This window comes from Haematobia irritans, chromosome 2 (genome assembly GCF_050003625.1).
Source record: "Haematobia irritans isolate KBUSLIRL chromosome 2, ASM5000362v1, whole genome shotgun sequence".
Classification (NCBI taxonomy): domain Eukaryota; kingdom Metazoa; phylum Arthropoda; class Insecta; order Diptera; family Muscidae; genus Haematobia; species Haematobia irritans.
The window spans coordinates 23541618-23555719 of record NC_134398.1 but is presented as its reverse complement, the minus strand read 5'-3'; the positions used below and the strand labels follow the sequence as shown (position 1 = coordinate 23555719).

At 30.4% G+C, this 14102-nt stretch overlaps 1 protein-coding gene across 1 annotated transcript in view; it reads left to right on the top strand.

The window, feature by feature from the left end:
- Lar (tyrosine-protein phosphatase Lar) overlaps positions 1-14102 on the top strand; it is a gene marked incomplete in the record, with an annotated part of 1210349 nt that overhangs the window by 1040527 nt on the left and 155720 nt on the right. Inside the window, 2 exon segments of the mRNA XM_075293564.1 lie at positions 6449-6590; positions 7414-7437. Coding sequence (XP_075149679.1) covers positions 6449-6590; positions 7414-7437 — 166 coding nt within the window.

Below are 14102 nucleotides of genomic sequence, written 5' to 3'. Positions count from 1 at the left end.
AGAGGCCAATTTTTTGCTCCGATTTGGTTGAAATTTTGCACATTAGCATTGTAGCTATGCGTGTCAAATTTGGTTGAAATCGGTTCAGATTTAGATATAGCTCCCATATATATGTTTTTCTGATTTCGACAAAAATGGTCAAAATACCAATATTTTCCTTGTAAAAACGCCACTGCTTAGTCGAAAAGTTGTAAAAATGACTCTAATTTTCCTAAACTTCTAATACATATATATCGAGCGATAAATCATAAATAAACTTTTTCGAAGTTTCCTTAAAATTGCTTCAGATTTAAACGTTTCCCATATTTTTTTTTACTAACATTGTGTTCCACCCTAGTGCATTAGCCGACACAAATTTTGAGTCTATAGATTTTGTAGAAGTCTATCAAATTCTTCCAGATCGAGTGATATTTAAATGTATGTATTTGGGACAAACCTTTATATGTAGCCCCCAACACATTTGACGGATGTGATATGGTATCGAAAATTTAGATCTACAAAGTGGTGCAGGGTATAATATAGTCGGCCCCGCCCGACTTTAGACTTTCCTTACTGGTTTTGTTATAAAAAAAAAATCTCTGAATAATTGTTCATTAAAAAATATGACTAATTTTTTGTGAGAAAATATTATTTCTAAAATATATCTCACAGAAATTTGTTTTGATAATATTTGTGAAACTATCAAAGAGCGTGTTTCAACAAAATACCTCATTTTATTTTTTTGGAGAAAAAAAAATTCACTATTTACGTCTGCTTACCAACGAGTGGGTCAACAATTTTATCAAGATATTTCCCCAATTCCCTGACATTCGGAATCGCATATTGTTCTCAACCTGAAAACGTAAAGTTACAATTTTGTAATATAGTTCTCTTCAGTGAAGAGTTCAAATTTGTCGTTATAAAAAAATAAAAACTTAATTCTCATGATTTGCAATTCCAAATAATGGAACATGGGGGAATATCCCACTCATAGGGAAGCCATCGTACTGCAATGCTTTGCCTTCCCAATTTCGACCGAATACCAAAACGCTTCTCAGCAGTGGTTTATCCCCTCTTAAAAATATTGTATTGCTCAGCCATATCGTTGAGAGCGGCTGTCTGTGGTAATTTACAACCTGCAATAATATCCACAGAGTCCCAGGATTTTCTTACAGGCTGATTGTATGGGCTAGTATTTATGCCAGCCTTTATGGGAAATTTACTTATCAGCCAACTTTTTTGTTGCTTTAACAGTTCCACTGCGGTTCACACATGTGGCATTATTTTGAGAACCGCAATGTGCCCGTGCTTTTTCCAACCACTGTGACACCTCGCGCAGCAGCACAACCGCTGTTGCAGCTAACTATTTGGCCAATATGTCTAATGGCAAAAGATGCAATATGACATTAAGGGAATCTATTTTAAAGATAATAGATGCAACATGACATTAAGTGTATAGGAGGTCCACAACCGCGCCAATTCGCTGCATTTTATCCAAATTTGTTAACTGCTGAAATGACTGAACATTGCGTTTAGTTCCCATATTTGTATACCCTGCAGCCACCGTGGTGCAATGGTTAGCATACCCGCCTTGCATACACAATTTCGTGGGTTCGATTCCTGCTACGACCGAACACCAAAAAGTTTTTCAGCTGTGGTTTATCCCACCTCAGTAATGCTGGTGACATTTCTGAGGGTTTCAAAGCTTCTCTAAGTGGTTTCACTGCAATGTGGAACGCCGTTCGGACTCGGCTGTAAAAAGGAGGTCCCTTATCATTGAGCTTAACATGGAATCGGGCAGCACTCAGTGATAAGAGAGAAGTTCACCATTGTGCTATCACAATGGACTGAATAGTCTAAGTGAGCCTGATACATCGGGCTGCCACATAACCTAACCTAACCTAACCTAACCTATACCCTGCGCCACACTGTGGAACAGGGTATTATAAGTGCATATGTTTGTAACACCCACAAGGAGACGAGATAGACACATGGTGTCTTTGGCAATAATGCTCAGGGTGGCTCCCTGAGTCGATATAACCATGTCCGTCCGTCCGTCCGTCTGTCTGTGAACACATTTTTGTGATCAAAGTTTAGGTCGCAATTTAAGTCCAATCGCCTTCAAATTTGGCACATGTTCCTAATTTGGGTCAGAATAGAACCCTATTGATTTTGGAAGAAATCGGTTCAGATTTAGATATAGCTCCCATATATGTCTTTCGCCCGATATGCACTAATATGGACCCAGAAGCCAGAGTTTTATACCGATTTGCTTGAAATTTTGTACAAACATAACACTTAGTCGTATAGTCAAGTGTGATTGAAATCGGTTCAAATTTAGATATAGCTCCCATATATATATTTCGCCAGATATGGACTTATATGGTCCCAGAAGCCAGATTTTTGGCCGGATTTGGTTGAAATTTTGCACTAGGAGTACAGTTGGTAGTATAGTCAAGCGTGCAAAATTTGATTGAAATCGGTTCAGATTTAGATATAGCTCCCATATATATCTTTCGCCCGATATGGACTTATATGGCCCCAGAAGACAGAGTTTTGGCTCAATTTGGTTGAAATTTTGCACTAGGAGTACAATTAGTAATAAAGTCAAGTGTGCAAAATTTGATTGAAATCGGTTCAGATTTAGATATAGCTGCCATATATATTTTTCACCGATCTGGTCATAATTGGCGTGTATATCAACCGATCTTCCTCAAATTCCGTACATCCGAATATTTTATGAATCTCGAAAAACTTGCAAAATATCAGCCAAATCGGTTCAGATTTAGATATAGCTCCCATTTATATCGTTCGCCCGATTTACACTCATATGACCACAGTGTCCAATATTTTACTCCGATTTAATTGGAATTTTGCACAGGGTGTAGAATTAGCATTTTAGCTATGCGTGCCAAATATGGTTGAAATCGGTTCAGATTTAAATATAGCTCCCATATATATGTTCTTCTGATTTCGACAAAAATGGTCAAAATACCAACATTTTCCTTGTAAAATTTCCTAAAATTATATCAGCGAATTTATATCAGCGCTGTGTAGAAGCTGCTCTAAATCGGGACATCGCCCACAAAAATCGGTTGTTTTGTAAGCAGTTGGTACTGCCTCTCTCCCTTATAATCATGCTGAAATAGTGCTCCATTTTTTGCTGGGCTGTCTATTCTTGAATGTTTTTCAGCCAGTTTACTTCTCTCCTGCCTTTTCCTCGTTGTCCTTCTATTTTTCCCTTTATGATGGTTTGAAGAATTCTGTATTTGTTATTTCTCTTGAGGTGTCCCAAGTACGCAATTTTTCTAGTTTTAACATTTATATATACGTATAGCCCCCAAATTTGGCTTGCGAATCCTCCAAGAGAAGCAAATTGCATCCGATCCGGCTGAAATTTGGTACATGGTGTTAGTATATGGTCTCTAAAAACCACGTAAAAATTGGTCCACATCGGTACACTTTTACGTATAGCCCCCATATAAACGGACTCCCAAATTTGGCTTTCGGAGCCTCTAAGAGAAGCAAATTTCATCCGATCTGGCTGAAATTTGGTACATGGTGTTAATATATGGTCTCTAATGGTCATGCAAAAATTGGTAAACATCGGTCCATAATTATATATAGCCCCCATATAAACCTATCACCAGATTTGACCTCCGGAGTCTCTCGGAAGACCAAAACTCATCTGATTCAGTTGAAATTTGGTACGTGGTGTCAATATATGGCCTCAAACACCCATGCAAAAATTGCTCGAAATCGGTCCATAATTATATATAGGCCATATAAACCGATCCCCAGATTTGACCTCCGGAGCCCCTTGGAAGAGCAAAATTCATCTGATTCGGTTGAAATTTGGTACGTGATGTTAGTATATCGTATCCAACAACAATGCAGGAATTGGTTCATATCAGTCCATAATTATATATAGCCCCCATATAAACCGATCCCCAGAGTTGACCCCGGGTGCCTTTCGGAGAAGCAAAATTCATCCGATCTGGTTGAAATTTGGTACGTGGTGGTAGTATATGATATTTAACAACTATGCCAAAAGTGGTCCATATCAGTCCATAATCCTATATAGCCCCCATATAAACCGATCCCGAGATTTGGTTTTGGAGCCTCTTGGAGAAGCAATTTTCATCCGATTGGAGTCTCTTGGAGAAGCAAATTTCATACGAGTCAGTTGAAATTTGATACATTGTGCTAGTATATGGCCATTAACAACCATGCCTAACTAGTTCCATATCGGTCTATAGTTATATATAGCCATCAGATAAATCGATCCCCAATCACACAAAAATTGGTCCATATCAAGTTCATATAGCCCCCATATTTCAATTCTGGCTCTCTACGTATTGTCCAATATATACCACGTATGGACTAACTCACAATTTAGAAAACGATGTTAAGAAGTTTTAAGATACCACAAGCCAAGTAATTCGATTGTCGATGACAGTCTTTCTAGAAGTTTCTACGCAATCCATGGTGGAGGGTACATAAGATTCGGCCTGGCCGAACTTACGGCCGTATATACTTGTTATATTTTTATACCCTCCACCATAGGATGGTGGTATATTAACTTTGTCATGGGGGTATATTAACTTTGTCATTTGTGTTAGAATGCGGTCTCTAAGAAACACGCAAGAATTGGTCCATATCGGTCCATAATTATATATAGCCCTCTTATAAACCGATCCCCAGATTTGACCTCCGGAGTCTCTTAGAGAAGCAAAATTCATCCGATCCGGTTGAAATTTGGTACATGGTGTTAATATATAGTCTCTAATGACCATGCAAAAATTGGTCCATATCGGTCCATAATTATAAAGGGTGATTTGTTAAGAGCTTGATAACTTTTAAAAAAAAAAACGCATAAAATTTGCAAAATCTCATCGGTTCTTTATTTGAAACGTTAGATTGGTCCATGACATTTACTTTTTGAAGATAATTTCATTTAAATGTTGACCGCGGCTGCGTCTTAGGTGGTCCATTCGGAAAGTCCAATTTTGGGCAACTTTTTCGAGCATTTCGGCCGGAATAGCCCGAATTTCTTCGGAAATGTTGTCTTCCAAAGCTGGAATAGTTGCTGGCTTATTTCTGTAGACTTTAGACTTGACGTAGCCCCACAAAAAATAGTCTAAAGGCGTCAAATCGCATGATCTTGGTGGCCAACTTACCGGTCCGTTTCTTGAGATGAATTGTTCTCCGAAGTTTTCCCTCAAAATGGCCATAGAATCGCGAGCTGTGTGGCATGTAGCGCCATCTTGTTGAAACCACATGTCAACCAAGTTCAGTTCTTCCATTTTTGGCAACAAAAAGTTTGTTAGCATCGAACGATAGCGATCGCCATTCGCCGTAACGTTGCGTCCAACAGCATCTTTGAAAAAATACGGTCCAATGATTCCACCAGCGTACAAACCACACCAAACAGTGCATTTTTCGGGATGCATGGGCAGTTCTTGAACGGCTTCTGGTTGCTCTTCACTCCAAATGCGGCAATTTTGCTTATTTACGTAGCCATTCAACCAGAAATGAGCCTCATCGCTGAACAAAATTTGTCGATAAAAAAGCGGATTTTCTGCCAACTTTTCTAGGGCCCATTCACTGAAAATTCGACGTTGTGGCAGATCGTAAGTCTATTCATGATGAAATGTCAAAGCATACTGAGCATCTTTCTCTTTGACACCATGTCTGAAATCCCACGTGATCTGTCAAATACTAATGCATGAAAATCCTAACCTCAAAAGAATCACCCTTTATATAGCCCCCATATAAACCGTTCCCCAGATTTGATCTCCGGAACCTCTTGGAGGAGCAAAATTCATCCGATCCGGTTGAAATTTGCAACGTGGTGTTAGTATAAGGCCGCTAATAACCATGCCAAAATTGGTCCGTATCGGTCTATAGTTATATATAACCGAAAAATTGGTCCATGTCGGTTCATAATCATGGTTGCCACTCGAGCCAAAAATAATCTACCAAAATTTTATTTTTATAGAAAACATTGTCAAAATGTTATTTCTATAGAAAATTTTATCAAAATTTTATTTCTATAGAAAATTTTGTCAAAATTTTAAAATTTTATTTCTATAGAAAATTTTTTCCAAATTTTAGGTTTATAGAAATTTTTTTCCAAATTTTACTTCTATAGAAAATGTTGTCAAAATTTTATTTCTATAGAAACTTTAAACTTAATTATATACGTATTTAATCGGCCTTTTTAGTTTAAATAATATATACCACGTATGGACTATGTGGTATATATTACGGTGTTAGGAAGTTTTAAGATACCTTGCCATCGGCAAGTGTTATCGCAACCCAAGTAATTCGATTGTGGATGACAGTCTTCAGTAGAAGTTTCTACGCAATCCATGGTGGAGGGTACATAAGCTTCGGCCTGGCCGAACTTACCGCCGTATATACTTGTTTTTTTCTAATTTCTCGTTTTTCTTTTTCTCTTTTATAGGCTTTTAGCGAAATTAGTGGCATTATAACTATGTACTATGTGGTACGAGCATTGAGTCCCTATACCGAATATGAATTCTATGTGATAGGTGTAAATAATATCGGTAGAGGACCTCCATCAATACCAGCGACTTGTACCACTGGTGAGACAAGTAAGTAAAAAAAAGTTAAAGAAAAAAGAAATTTTTGTTTAACATTTGAAGGGAAAGGACAACAAAATTAAAAAAAAAAAAAAACTTTATTATGGGGTTTTAATGCAAGAACGAGAAATTTACATATTTAAAATTTTTCTATAGGTTCTAATTATTACTATTAAATATACAATTTTAAGTGATTTTTAGAATTTATGATATAAAGCTATAGAATTGAACAAATAGGTGGGTTTTTATATGTTTTTGAAAATTCATAATTTTAACAAACTTCAATAGGCCAACGTTCCTTATTTCTAAGTTTTTTTTTTATTTAATAGCTTCGAAAAAAATGTTTTTAATATTTGCAAGTTCTTCTTTTTAATATTTGTAAATTTCCCCATCCACCCCAAAAACCGAAAATGTATTAAGAAATTGCATATCTTAAGGCTCTCATCTATATAGAATACTTGAATATTGCCTCATAATTTAATGCATATACCATATGTTCTCTTTCTCTTTACATGCGATACCATAAAAAGGATTTTATTTCCAATTCGTTTTCTTTTTTTTAAGTTTTCACAAATTTTCCACATTTTTTTTTATGATTTGAGTTTTGTTTCATTTTGTCATAAAATTTATGACCATCATTATCTTTTAAATTTCATCATTACCGTTCTTGAAAATATCCACTCAAAAAATCATTTTTGTCTTTTTCTTCTCTTGAACCTTATTTCATTTTTGCCAACCCCCCTCCCCCCCCCCCAAAAAAAATGTGTATTACATATTTTATTGCATTCACAATTTGGACGTGTATAATTCACATTCGTGCATTTAGGCGATTTTACATATGGTGGAGCAAGTAAGTACCCATTTCTCATAACTTTATTGTTCTTTCTTTGTAATTCTTTCACACTTTAATAAAAGCAAAAAATGCTTCGACAAAAGACAGACAGAAAAAAACTATATAGAGAAACGAATATGGCATCCTTAAGAAGGAATAAAAGTTTGCATTTTTTTATTATTATATCATGACCCTTATTGAAGCCATCATCCATGCCCGCATTTCGTCTTTTACTCTATGCTTTTATTTAACTACCTGTCATTAAGTTAAAACACTCTAAAAGCTTTTTTCCCTCTACCTTTACTCCTTCGTTAAATTCTTCGTTTTTTTTTTGGATTTTGTTGCTGCTCTTGATAGCCTTTATTGCATCTGTGTTCAAGTTCTGAGTGTCATAAAGAAACTATACACCACACAAATTGCCCACGTATACTATTGTAAGTACTAGATATGTGAAAGTATGTAAGTGTGTGTGTGTGTGTGAAACACTTATGCGCTCATATCAATACCATTGAGTAACGAAAGGAAATGACTATAAATGCCGGAAGTTATTGGAATTTAAGAATAAAAACTTGCTACCAAGAACAATAGCAGTGGTGACTACAAAATCTTATTGGGTAACTTAATGGGGCTTTTAATATTTTAAGGCACACTAGGAAAAAAAGCGAGTCGTTGTTTTTTTTTAATATATTTTATTAAAAATCTTTATTATACTTCCAACAAAATACATTGAAAAACAGCTAGGAAAATTTTGGTTGATTTTATAAGAGCGACTTCATAAAAACAAGTAAATATTTTTGGAAAAATTCAAGAAAATTTATTGAATACCATATACAGTGAAACCTCTGAATGGTGGTCGCCTAAATTGTGTTCACCTTTCAGTAGTGTCTAGGTTTGGGAGTTTAATTTTAATGTGTTAATATAGCAAACGTCCCCGAAAACTGTCCATGATCGGGAGGTGTCCGGTTTTAAGAGTGTCCAAGTTTGAGAGGTTTCACTGTAATTTCACTTTTTCACTTAGTAAAGAAAATTGCGTAGTTTGAACGAAAAAAAATGGAGTTAAAAATGTCTTTAGTACCATACCAATGTGGTATCACAATGGACTGAATAGTCTAAGTGAGTCTGATACATCGGGCTGCCACCTAACCTAACCTACACACAAAAAAATTTCACGAACATTTTTCCAATTAAAATTTTAATTGAGTTTTAAAAAATATTCAATTAAAAATTTAATTGATTCAACAAATTTTTTAATTGAAACAAAAATCAATCACAAAAATAATAGTATTAATTAATTTTTTAATTGGATCAATTAACTTTTTAATTGACCGTCAATTAATTTTTTAATTGAGACTATCATTTCTGTGATTGAATATATTTCGATTAAAAATTAATTGGATCAATTAATTTCGTGATTGAATCAGAAAAAATTTTTTTTGTGTGTAGTATCATACGAATTTTAAGATGGGCGCATTATTGCTAACGATTACAAATTTTTGAGGCATTCTGAACAATAGTTGTGGTAGAGACAAATTTAGTAAATCTTTGTGCTTCAATTGTGTATACACAGAAAAAAAATTTCACGAAAATGTTTCCAATTAAAATCTTAATTGAGCTTTAAAAAATATGCAATTAAAAATTTAATTGATTCAAAAAATTTTTTAATTGAAACAAAAATCAATCACACAAACTAATAGTATCAATTAATTTTTTAATTAGATTTAATTGGAATTATTTAATTGGCTATCAATTAATTTTTTAATTGATACTATAATTTCTGTGATTAAAACCATTTCAATTAAAAAATTAATTGGATCAATTAATTTTTGAGGCATTCTGAACAATAGTTGTGGTAGAGACAAATTTAGTAAATCTTTATGCTTCATTTGTGTATACACAGAAAAAAAATTCACGAAAATTTTTCCAATTAAAATCTTAATTGAGCTTTAAAAAATTTTCAATTAAAAATTTAATTGATTCAAAAATTTTTTTAATTGAAACAAAAATCAATCGCACAAACTAATAGTATAAAATAATTTTTTAATTGTATTTAATTGGAATTTTTTCATTGGCTATCAATTAATTTTTTAATTAATACTATCGTTTCTGTGATTAAAGACATTTCAATTAAAAAATTAATGGGATCAATTAATTTCGGGATTGAATAAAAAAAAAAAATTTTTTGTATAATTTTTTTCCACGGTTTTAATCAATTTAACCAACACACAAAAAAAATTTTCTGATTCAATCACCGAATTAACGGATCCAATGAATTTTTTAATTGAAATGTCTTCAATCACAAAAATGATAATATCAATTAAAAACATACTTCAAAGTCAATTAAAAAATTAATTATATTAAGTTTTGTTTCAATTAAAAATAAATGTTTCATCAATTTAATTTTTAATTGAATATTTTTAAAACTTAATTAAGGCTTTAATTGGAAAAAAATTCGTGAAATTTTTCCTGTGTATATTTAAATTATAAATTATATAAAAAGTGAAATTAATTAATTGATGCATTTTTTATAAAAAATAAAATAGTTTTATAATTTATTTGGTATCATCTCCAGGTCCGATCCTATTCTTGGCTATACAGTTCTCCCCTTATGGTTTCCTGTAATCTGTTTTGGTCTATCTATGGTCATAAAACTAAATTGTATTTAATATAAAAAGTAAAATAAATTATTTATTATAATTATATTTTTTTTAAATCTTCTCTAATTTATTTAGTATAATCTCTAGATCCGATTATATAATCTCTAGATCCGACTATATTTCTCTTTATTAATTTTTTCTTCTTACAATTTCCTTTAATCTGTTTTGATCACTTAAATCGTACAAGACGTAAATCCAATTAAAGTTTTATTTCGTTTAAAACTTTAAAACGTTATATTGTGGGTTGAAAACCATTCCAACAGGAAATGTAATTAAACAGTTCTTCATACAGTTGTTCTCCTTCTCATTAATGTCTCTTATAAATTTTCGGAACTTCATTAAAATGTATTTCACTTTTCCCGCCAATTTTACATCAACCAAAATCCCATCATGTTCCAACACTTCTGCAGCTAGGAAGGGCAGTCAGTGCTGATGCCTTGAAGAGCTTAACCTTGAATTAAAGGAATAAAAGTTTTCGCAAACTCTCAGAGAGTTTTTCTTTTTTGCTGGCAAATCATTTTTTTCGTGGGAGGAGTCAAATAGGAATGACTGATAAAAAAAGAATCTGTACAGTCCGTTTGCTTTGGGGAAAACAGAAAATGTTGAAAACCGCAACAGCAATGAGATATAAACAACAGCAACACTAAAGCTGGCTTAATTAAAAGCAATAACCAAAAGCGAAAATATTTCATAAACATTCATGAGAGGTATTAAGTGAGGAAAAACTTCTGGCAGAATGGACAGACAAATGAAAAACGTAACAGATGTAACATTTTAGCACTCACCCATAGATTTCGATGTCGACCAGAAACAGGCAGCCAGGTGACCTGTAAATCCAACTCTGGCCTTTAAGCCCTAAAGTAGGCAATAGAAAAACTTTTAATTAACCAAATGTTGTATGCTTCAAAAAAAAAACACACACCCACACACAAACACAGAAGTGAACCAACGAAAATTTAGTTTTGCAACGATAATAAAGACTTCTTAAATGCATCCAAAACAGCTCAAAGCTAATTTACAAAAAAAAAATGATGTAGGTTAAGAATACTGAATTTCAAAATGATAATTTTTTCCAATAGTCACTCAAGCATAAAACTTTAGGAGGGTTCAAAATTTTTAGAGTAAATTTTCTAAAGTATAATAAACTTCAGGCAGGCATGACATCAAAATGCCACATTTAAAATATGACAATATGAACTTGTGATGCCCAAGAAGTAAAATCGGTATATATGCAGCGTTGCCGCAATGATTTTTTGTTTTGGACCAACATTATTCCACAATTGGACCAAACTTTTTTATTTCTATTCATTTTTTTATTTATATTTATGTCTATATCAAATTTTGTCAAAATTTTATTTCTATAGAAAATTTTGTCAAAATTCTATTTCTATAGAAAATTTTGTCAAAATTTTATTTCTAAATAAAATTTTGTCAAAATTCTTTTTCTATAGAAAATTTTGTCAAAATTTTATTTCTATAGAAAATTTTGTCAAAATTTTATTTCTATAAAAAATTTTGTCAAAATTTTATTTCTATAGAAAATTTTGTCAAAATTTTATTTCTATAAAAAATTTTGTCAAAATTTTATTTCTGAAAAAATGTCGAAAAGAAGATTTTATTTCTATAGAAAATTTTAAAATTTTATTTCTATAGAAAATTTTAAAATTTTATTTCTATAGAAAATTTTGTCTAAATTTTATTTCTGTAGAAAATTTTGTCAAAATTTTATTGCTATAGAAAATTTTGTCAAAATTTTATTGCTATAGAAAATTTTCTCAAAATTTTATTTCTATAGAAAATTTTGTCAAATTTTTATTTCTATAGAAAATTTTGTCAAAATTTTATTTCTATAGAAAATTATGTCAAAATTTTATTTCTATAGAAAATTTTGTCAACATTTTATTTCCATGCAAAATTTTGTCAACATTTTATTTCTATAGAAAATTTTGTCAAATTTTTAATTCTATAAAACATTTAGTCAAAATTTTATTTCCATGGAACATTTTGTCAACATAGAAAATTTTGTCAAAATCTTATTTCTATAGAAATTTTTGTTAAAATTTTAATTATACAGCAACTTTTGTCAAAATTTTATCTCTGTAGAAAAGTTTTTCAAAATTTTAATTTTGTGAAAATTTTATTTCTATAGAAAATTGTGTCAAAAATTTATTTCTGTAGAACATTTTATTAAAATTTTAATTAAAAAATTGTGTGATACAAAATTATTTCTATAGAAAATTTTGTAAAATTTTATTTCTATAAAAAAATTTGTCAAAGTTTTATTTGTATAGAACATTTTGTCAAAATTTTATTTCTATAGAAAATTTTGTCAAAATTTTAGTTCTATAGCAAATGTTGTCAAAATTTTATTTCTATAGAAAATCTTATTAAAATTTTAATTCTATAAAAAATTTTGTAAAACGAATATAGAAATATTAGAAATATAGAAAATTTTGTCAAAAATTTAATTGTATAGAAAATTTTATAAAATTTTATTTCTATAAAAAAATTTGTCAAAATTTTATTTCTATAAAAAAATTTGTCTAAATTTTATTTATATAGAAAATTTTGTCAACATTTTATTTCTATAGAAATTTTGCCAAAATTCCATAGAAAATTTTGTCAAAATTTTAATTCTATAAAAAATTTTGTCAACATTTTATTTCTGTAGAAAAGTTTTTCACAATTTTATTTGTATAAAAAATTTTGTCAACATTCTATTTCTCTAGAAAAGTTTTTCAAAATTTTAATTGTATAAAAAATTTTGTGAAAATTTTATTTCTATAGAAAATTTTGTCAAAATTTTAAATCTATAGAAAATTTTGTCAACATTTTATTTCTATAGAAAATTTTGTCAACATTTTATTTCTATAGAAAATTTTGTCAACATTTTATTTCCATGGAAAATTTTGTAAAAATTTTGATTCTACAAAAATTTTAATTCTGTCAAAATTTTAATTGTAAAAAAAAAATTGTTAAAATTTTATTTCTATAGAAAACTGTGTCAAAATTTTATTTTTATAGAAATTTTAATTGTAAAAAAAATTTTGTGAAAATTTTATTTCTATAGAAAATTGTGTCAAAATTTTATTTTTATAGAAGATTTTGTGCAAATTTTATTTCTATAAAAATGTTTGTCAAAATTTTATTTCTATAAAAATTTTTGTAAAAGTTTTAATTCTATAGAAAATTTTGTCAAAATTTTATTTCTATAGTAAATTTTGTCAAAATTTTATTTCTTTAGAAACTTTTGTCAAAATTTTATTTCTGTAGAAACTTTTGTCAAAATTTTATTTCTATAGAAAATTGTGTCAAAATTTTATTTTTATAGAAAATTTTGTGCAAATTTTATTTCTATAAAAATTTTTGTCAAAATTTTATTTCTATAGAAAATTTTGTCAACATTTTAATTCTATAGAAAATTTTGTAAATTTTTATTTCTAAAAAAAAAAATGTCAAAATTTTATTTCTATAGAAAATTTTGTGAAAATTTTAGTTCTATAGAAAATTTTGTCAAAATTTATTTCTATAGAGAATTTTGGCAAAATTTTAATTCTATAGAAAATTTTGTAAAATTTTATTTCTTTAAAAAAATGTTGTCAACATTTTATTTCTAAAGAAAAATTTGTCAAAAATATGTTTGTTTTGAATTTATTTCGGCATAAGCCGGCTATCAATGTAAAGCCTTTTTTCCGAGGGTTCAAGTGTGGTTTATTGTTGGGTTTAATGAACTGCCTGAATTTATTCTGATAATTGGTTGATAGGTTTGCTGCAAGTAGAGGATGCTGATGAGGAATGTGGTAATTCCGGAACGTGCGTCCATCCAACCATCTTGCAGTCTATAGGGCTTTGCCCAAATACATTTGACAAACATTCTTTTCCTCTGTTGGTTAAGCTACACTTGTAGTTTAGTCAATGTATGGTTTTAAGCTATAATAAAAAACAACAAAATTTTATTTCTATAGAAAATTTTGTCAAAAATTTATTTCTATAAAAAATTTTGTCAAAATTTTATTTCTATAGAAAATT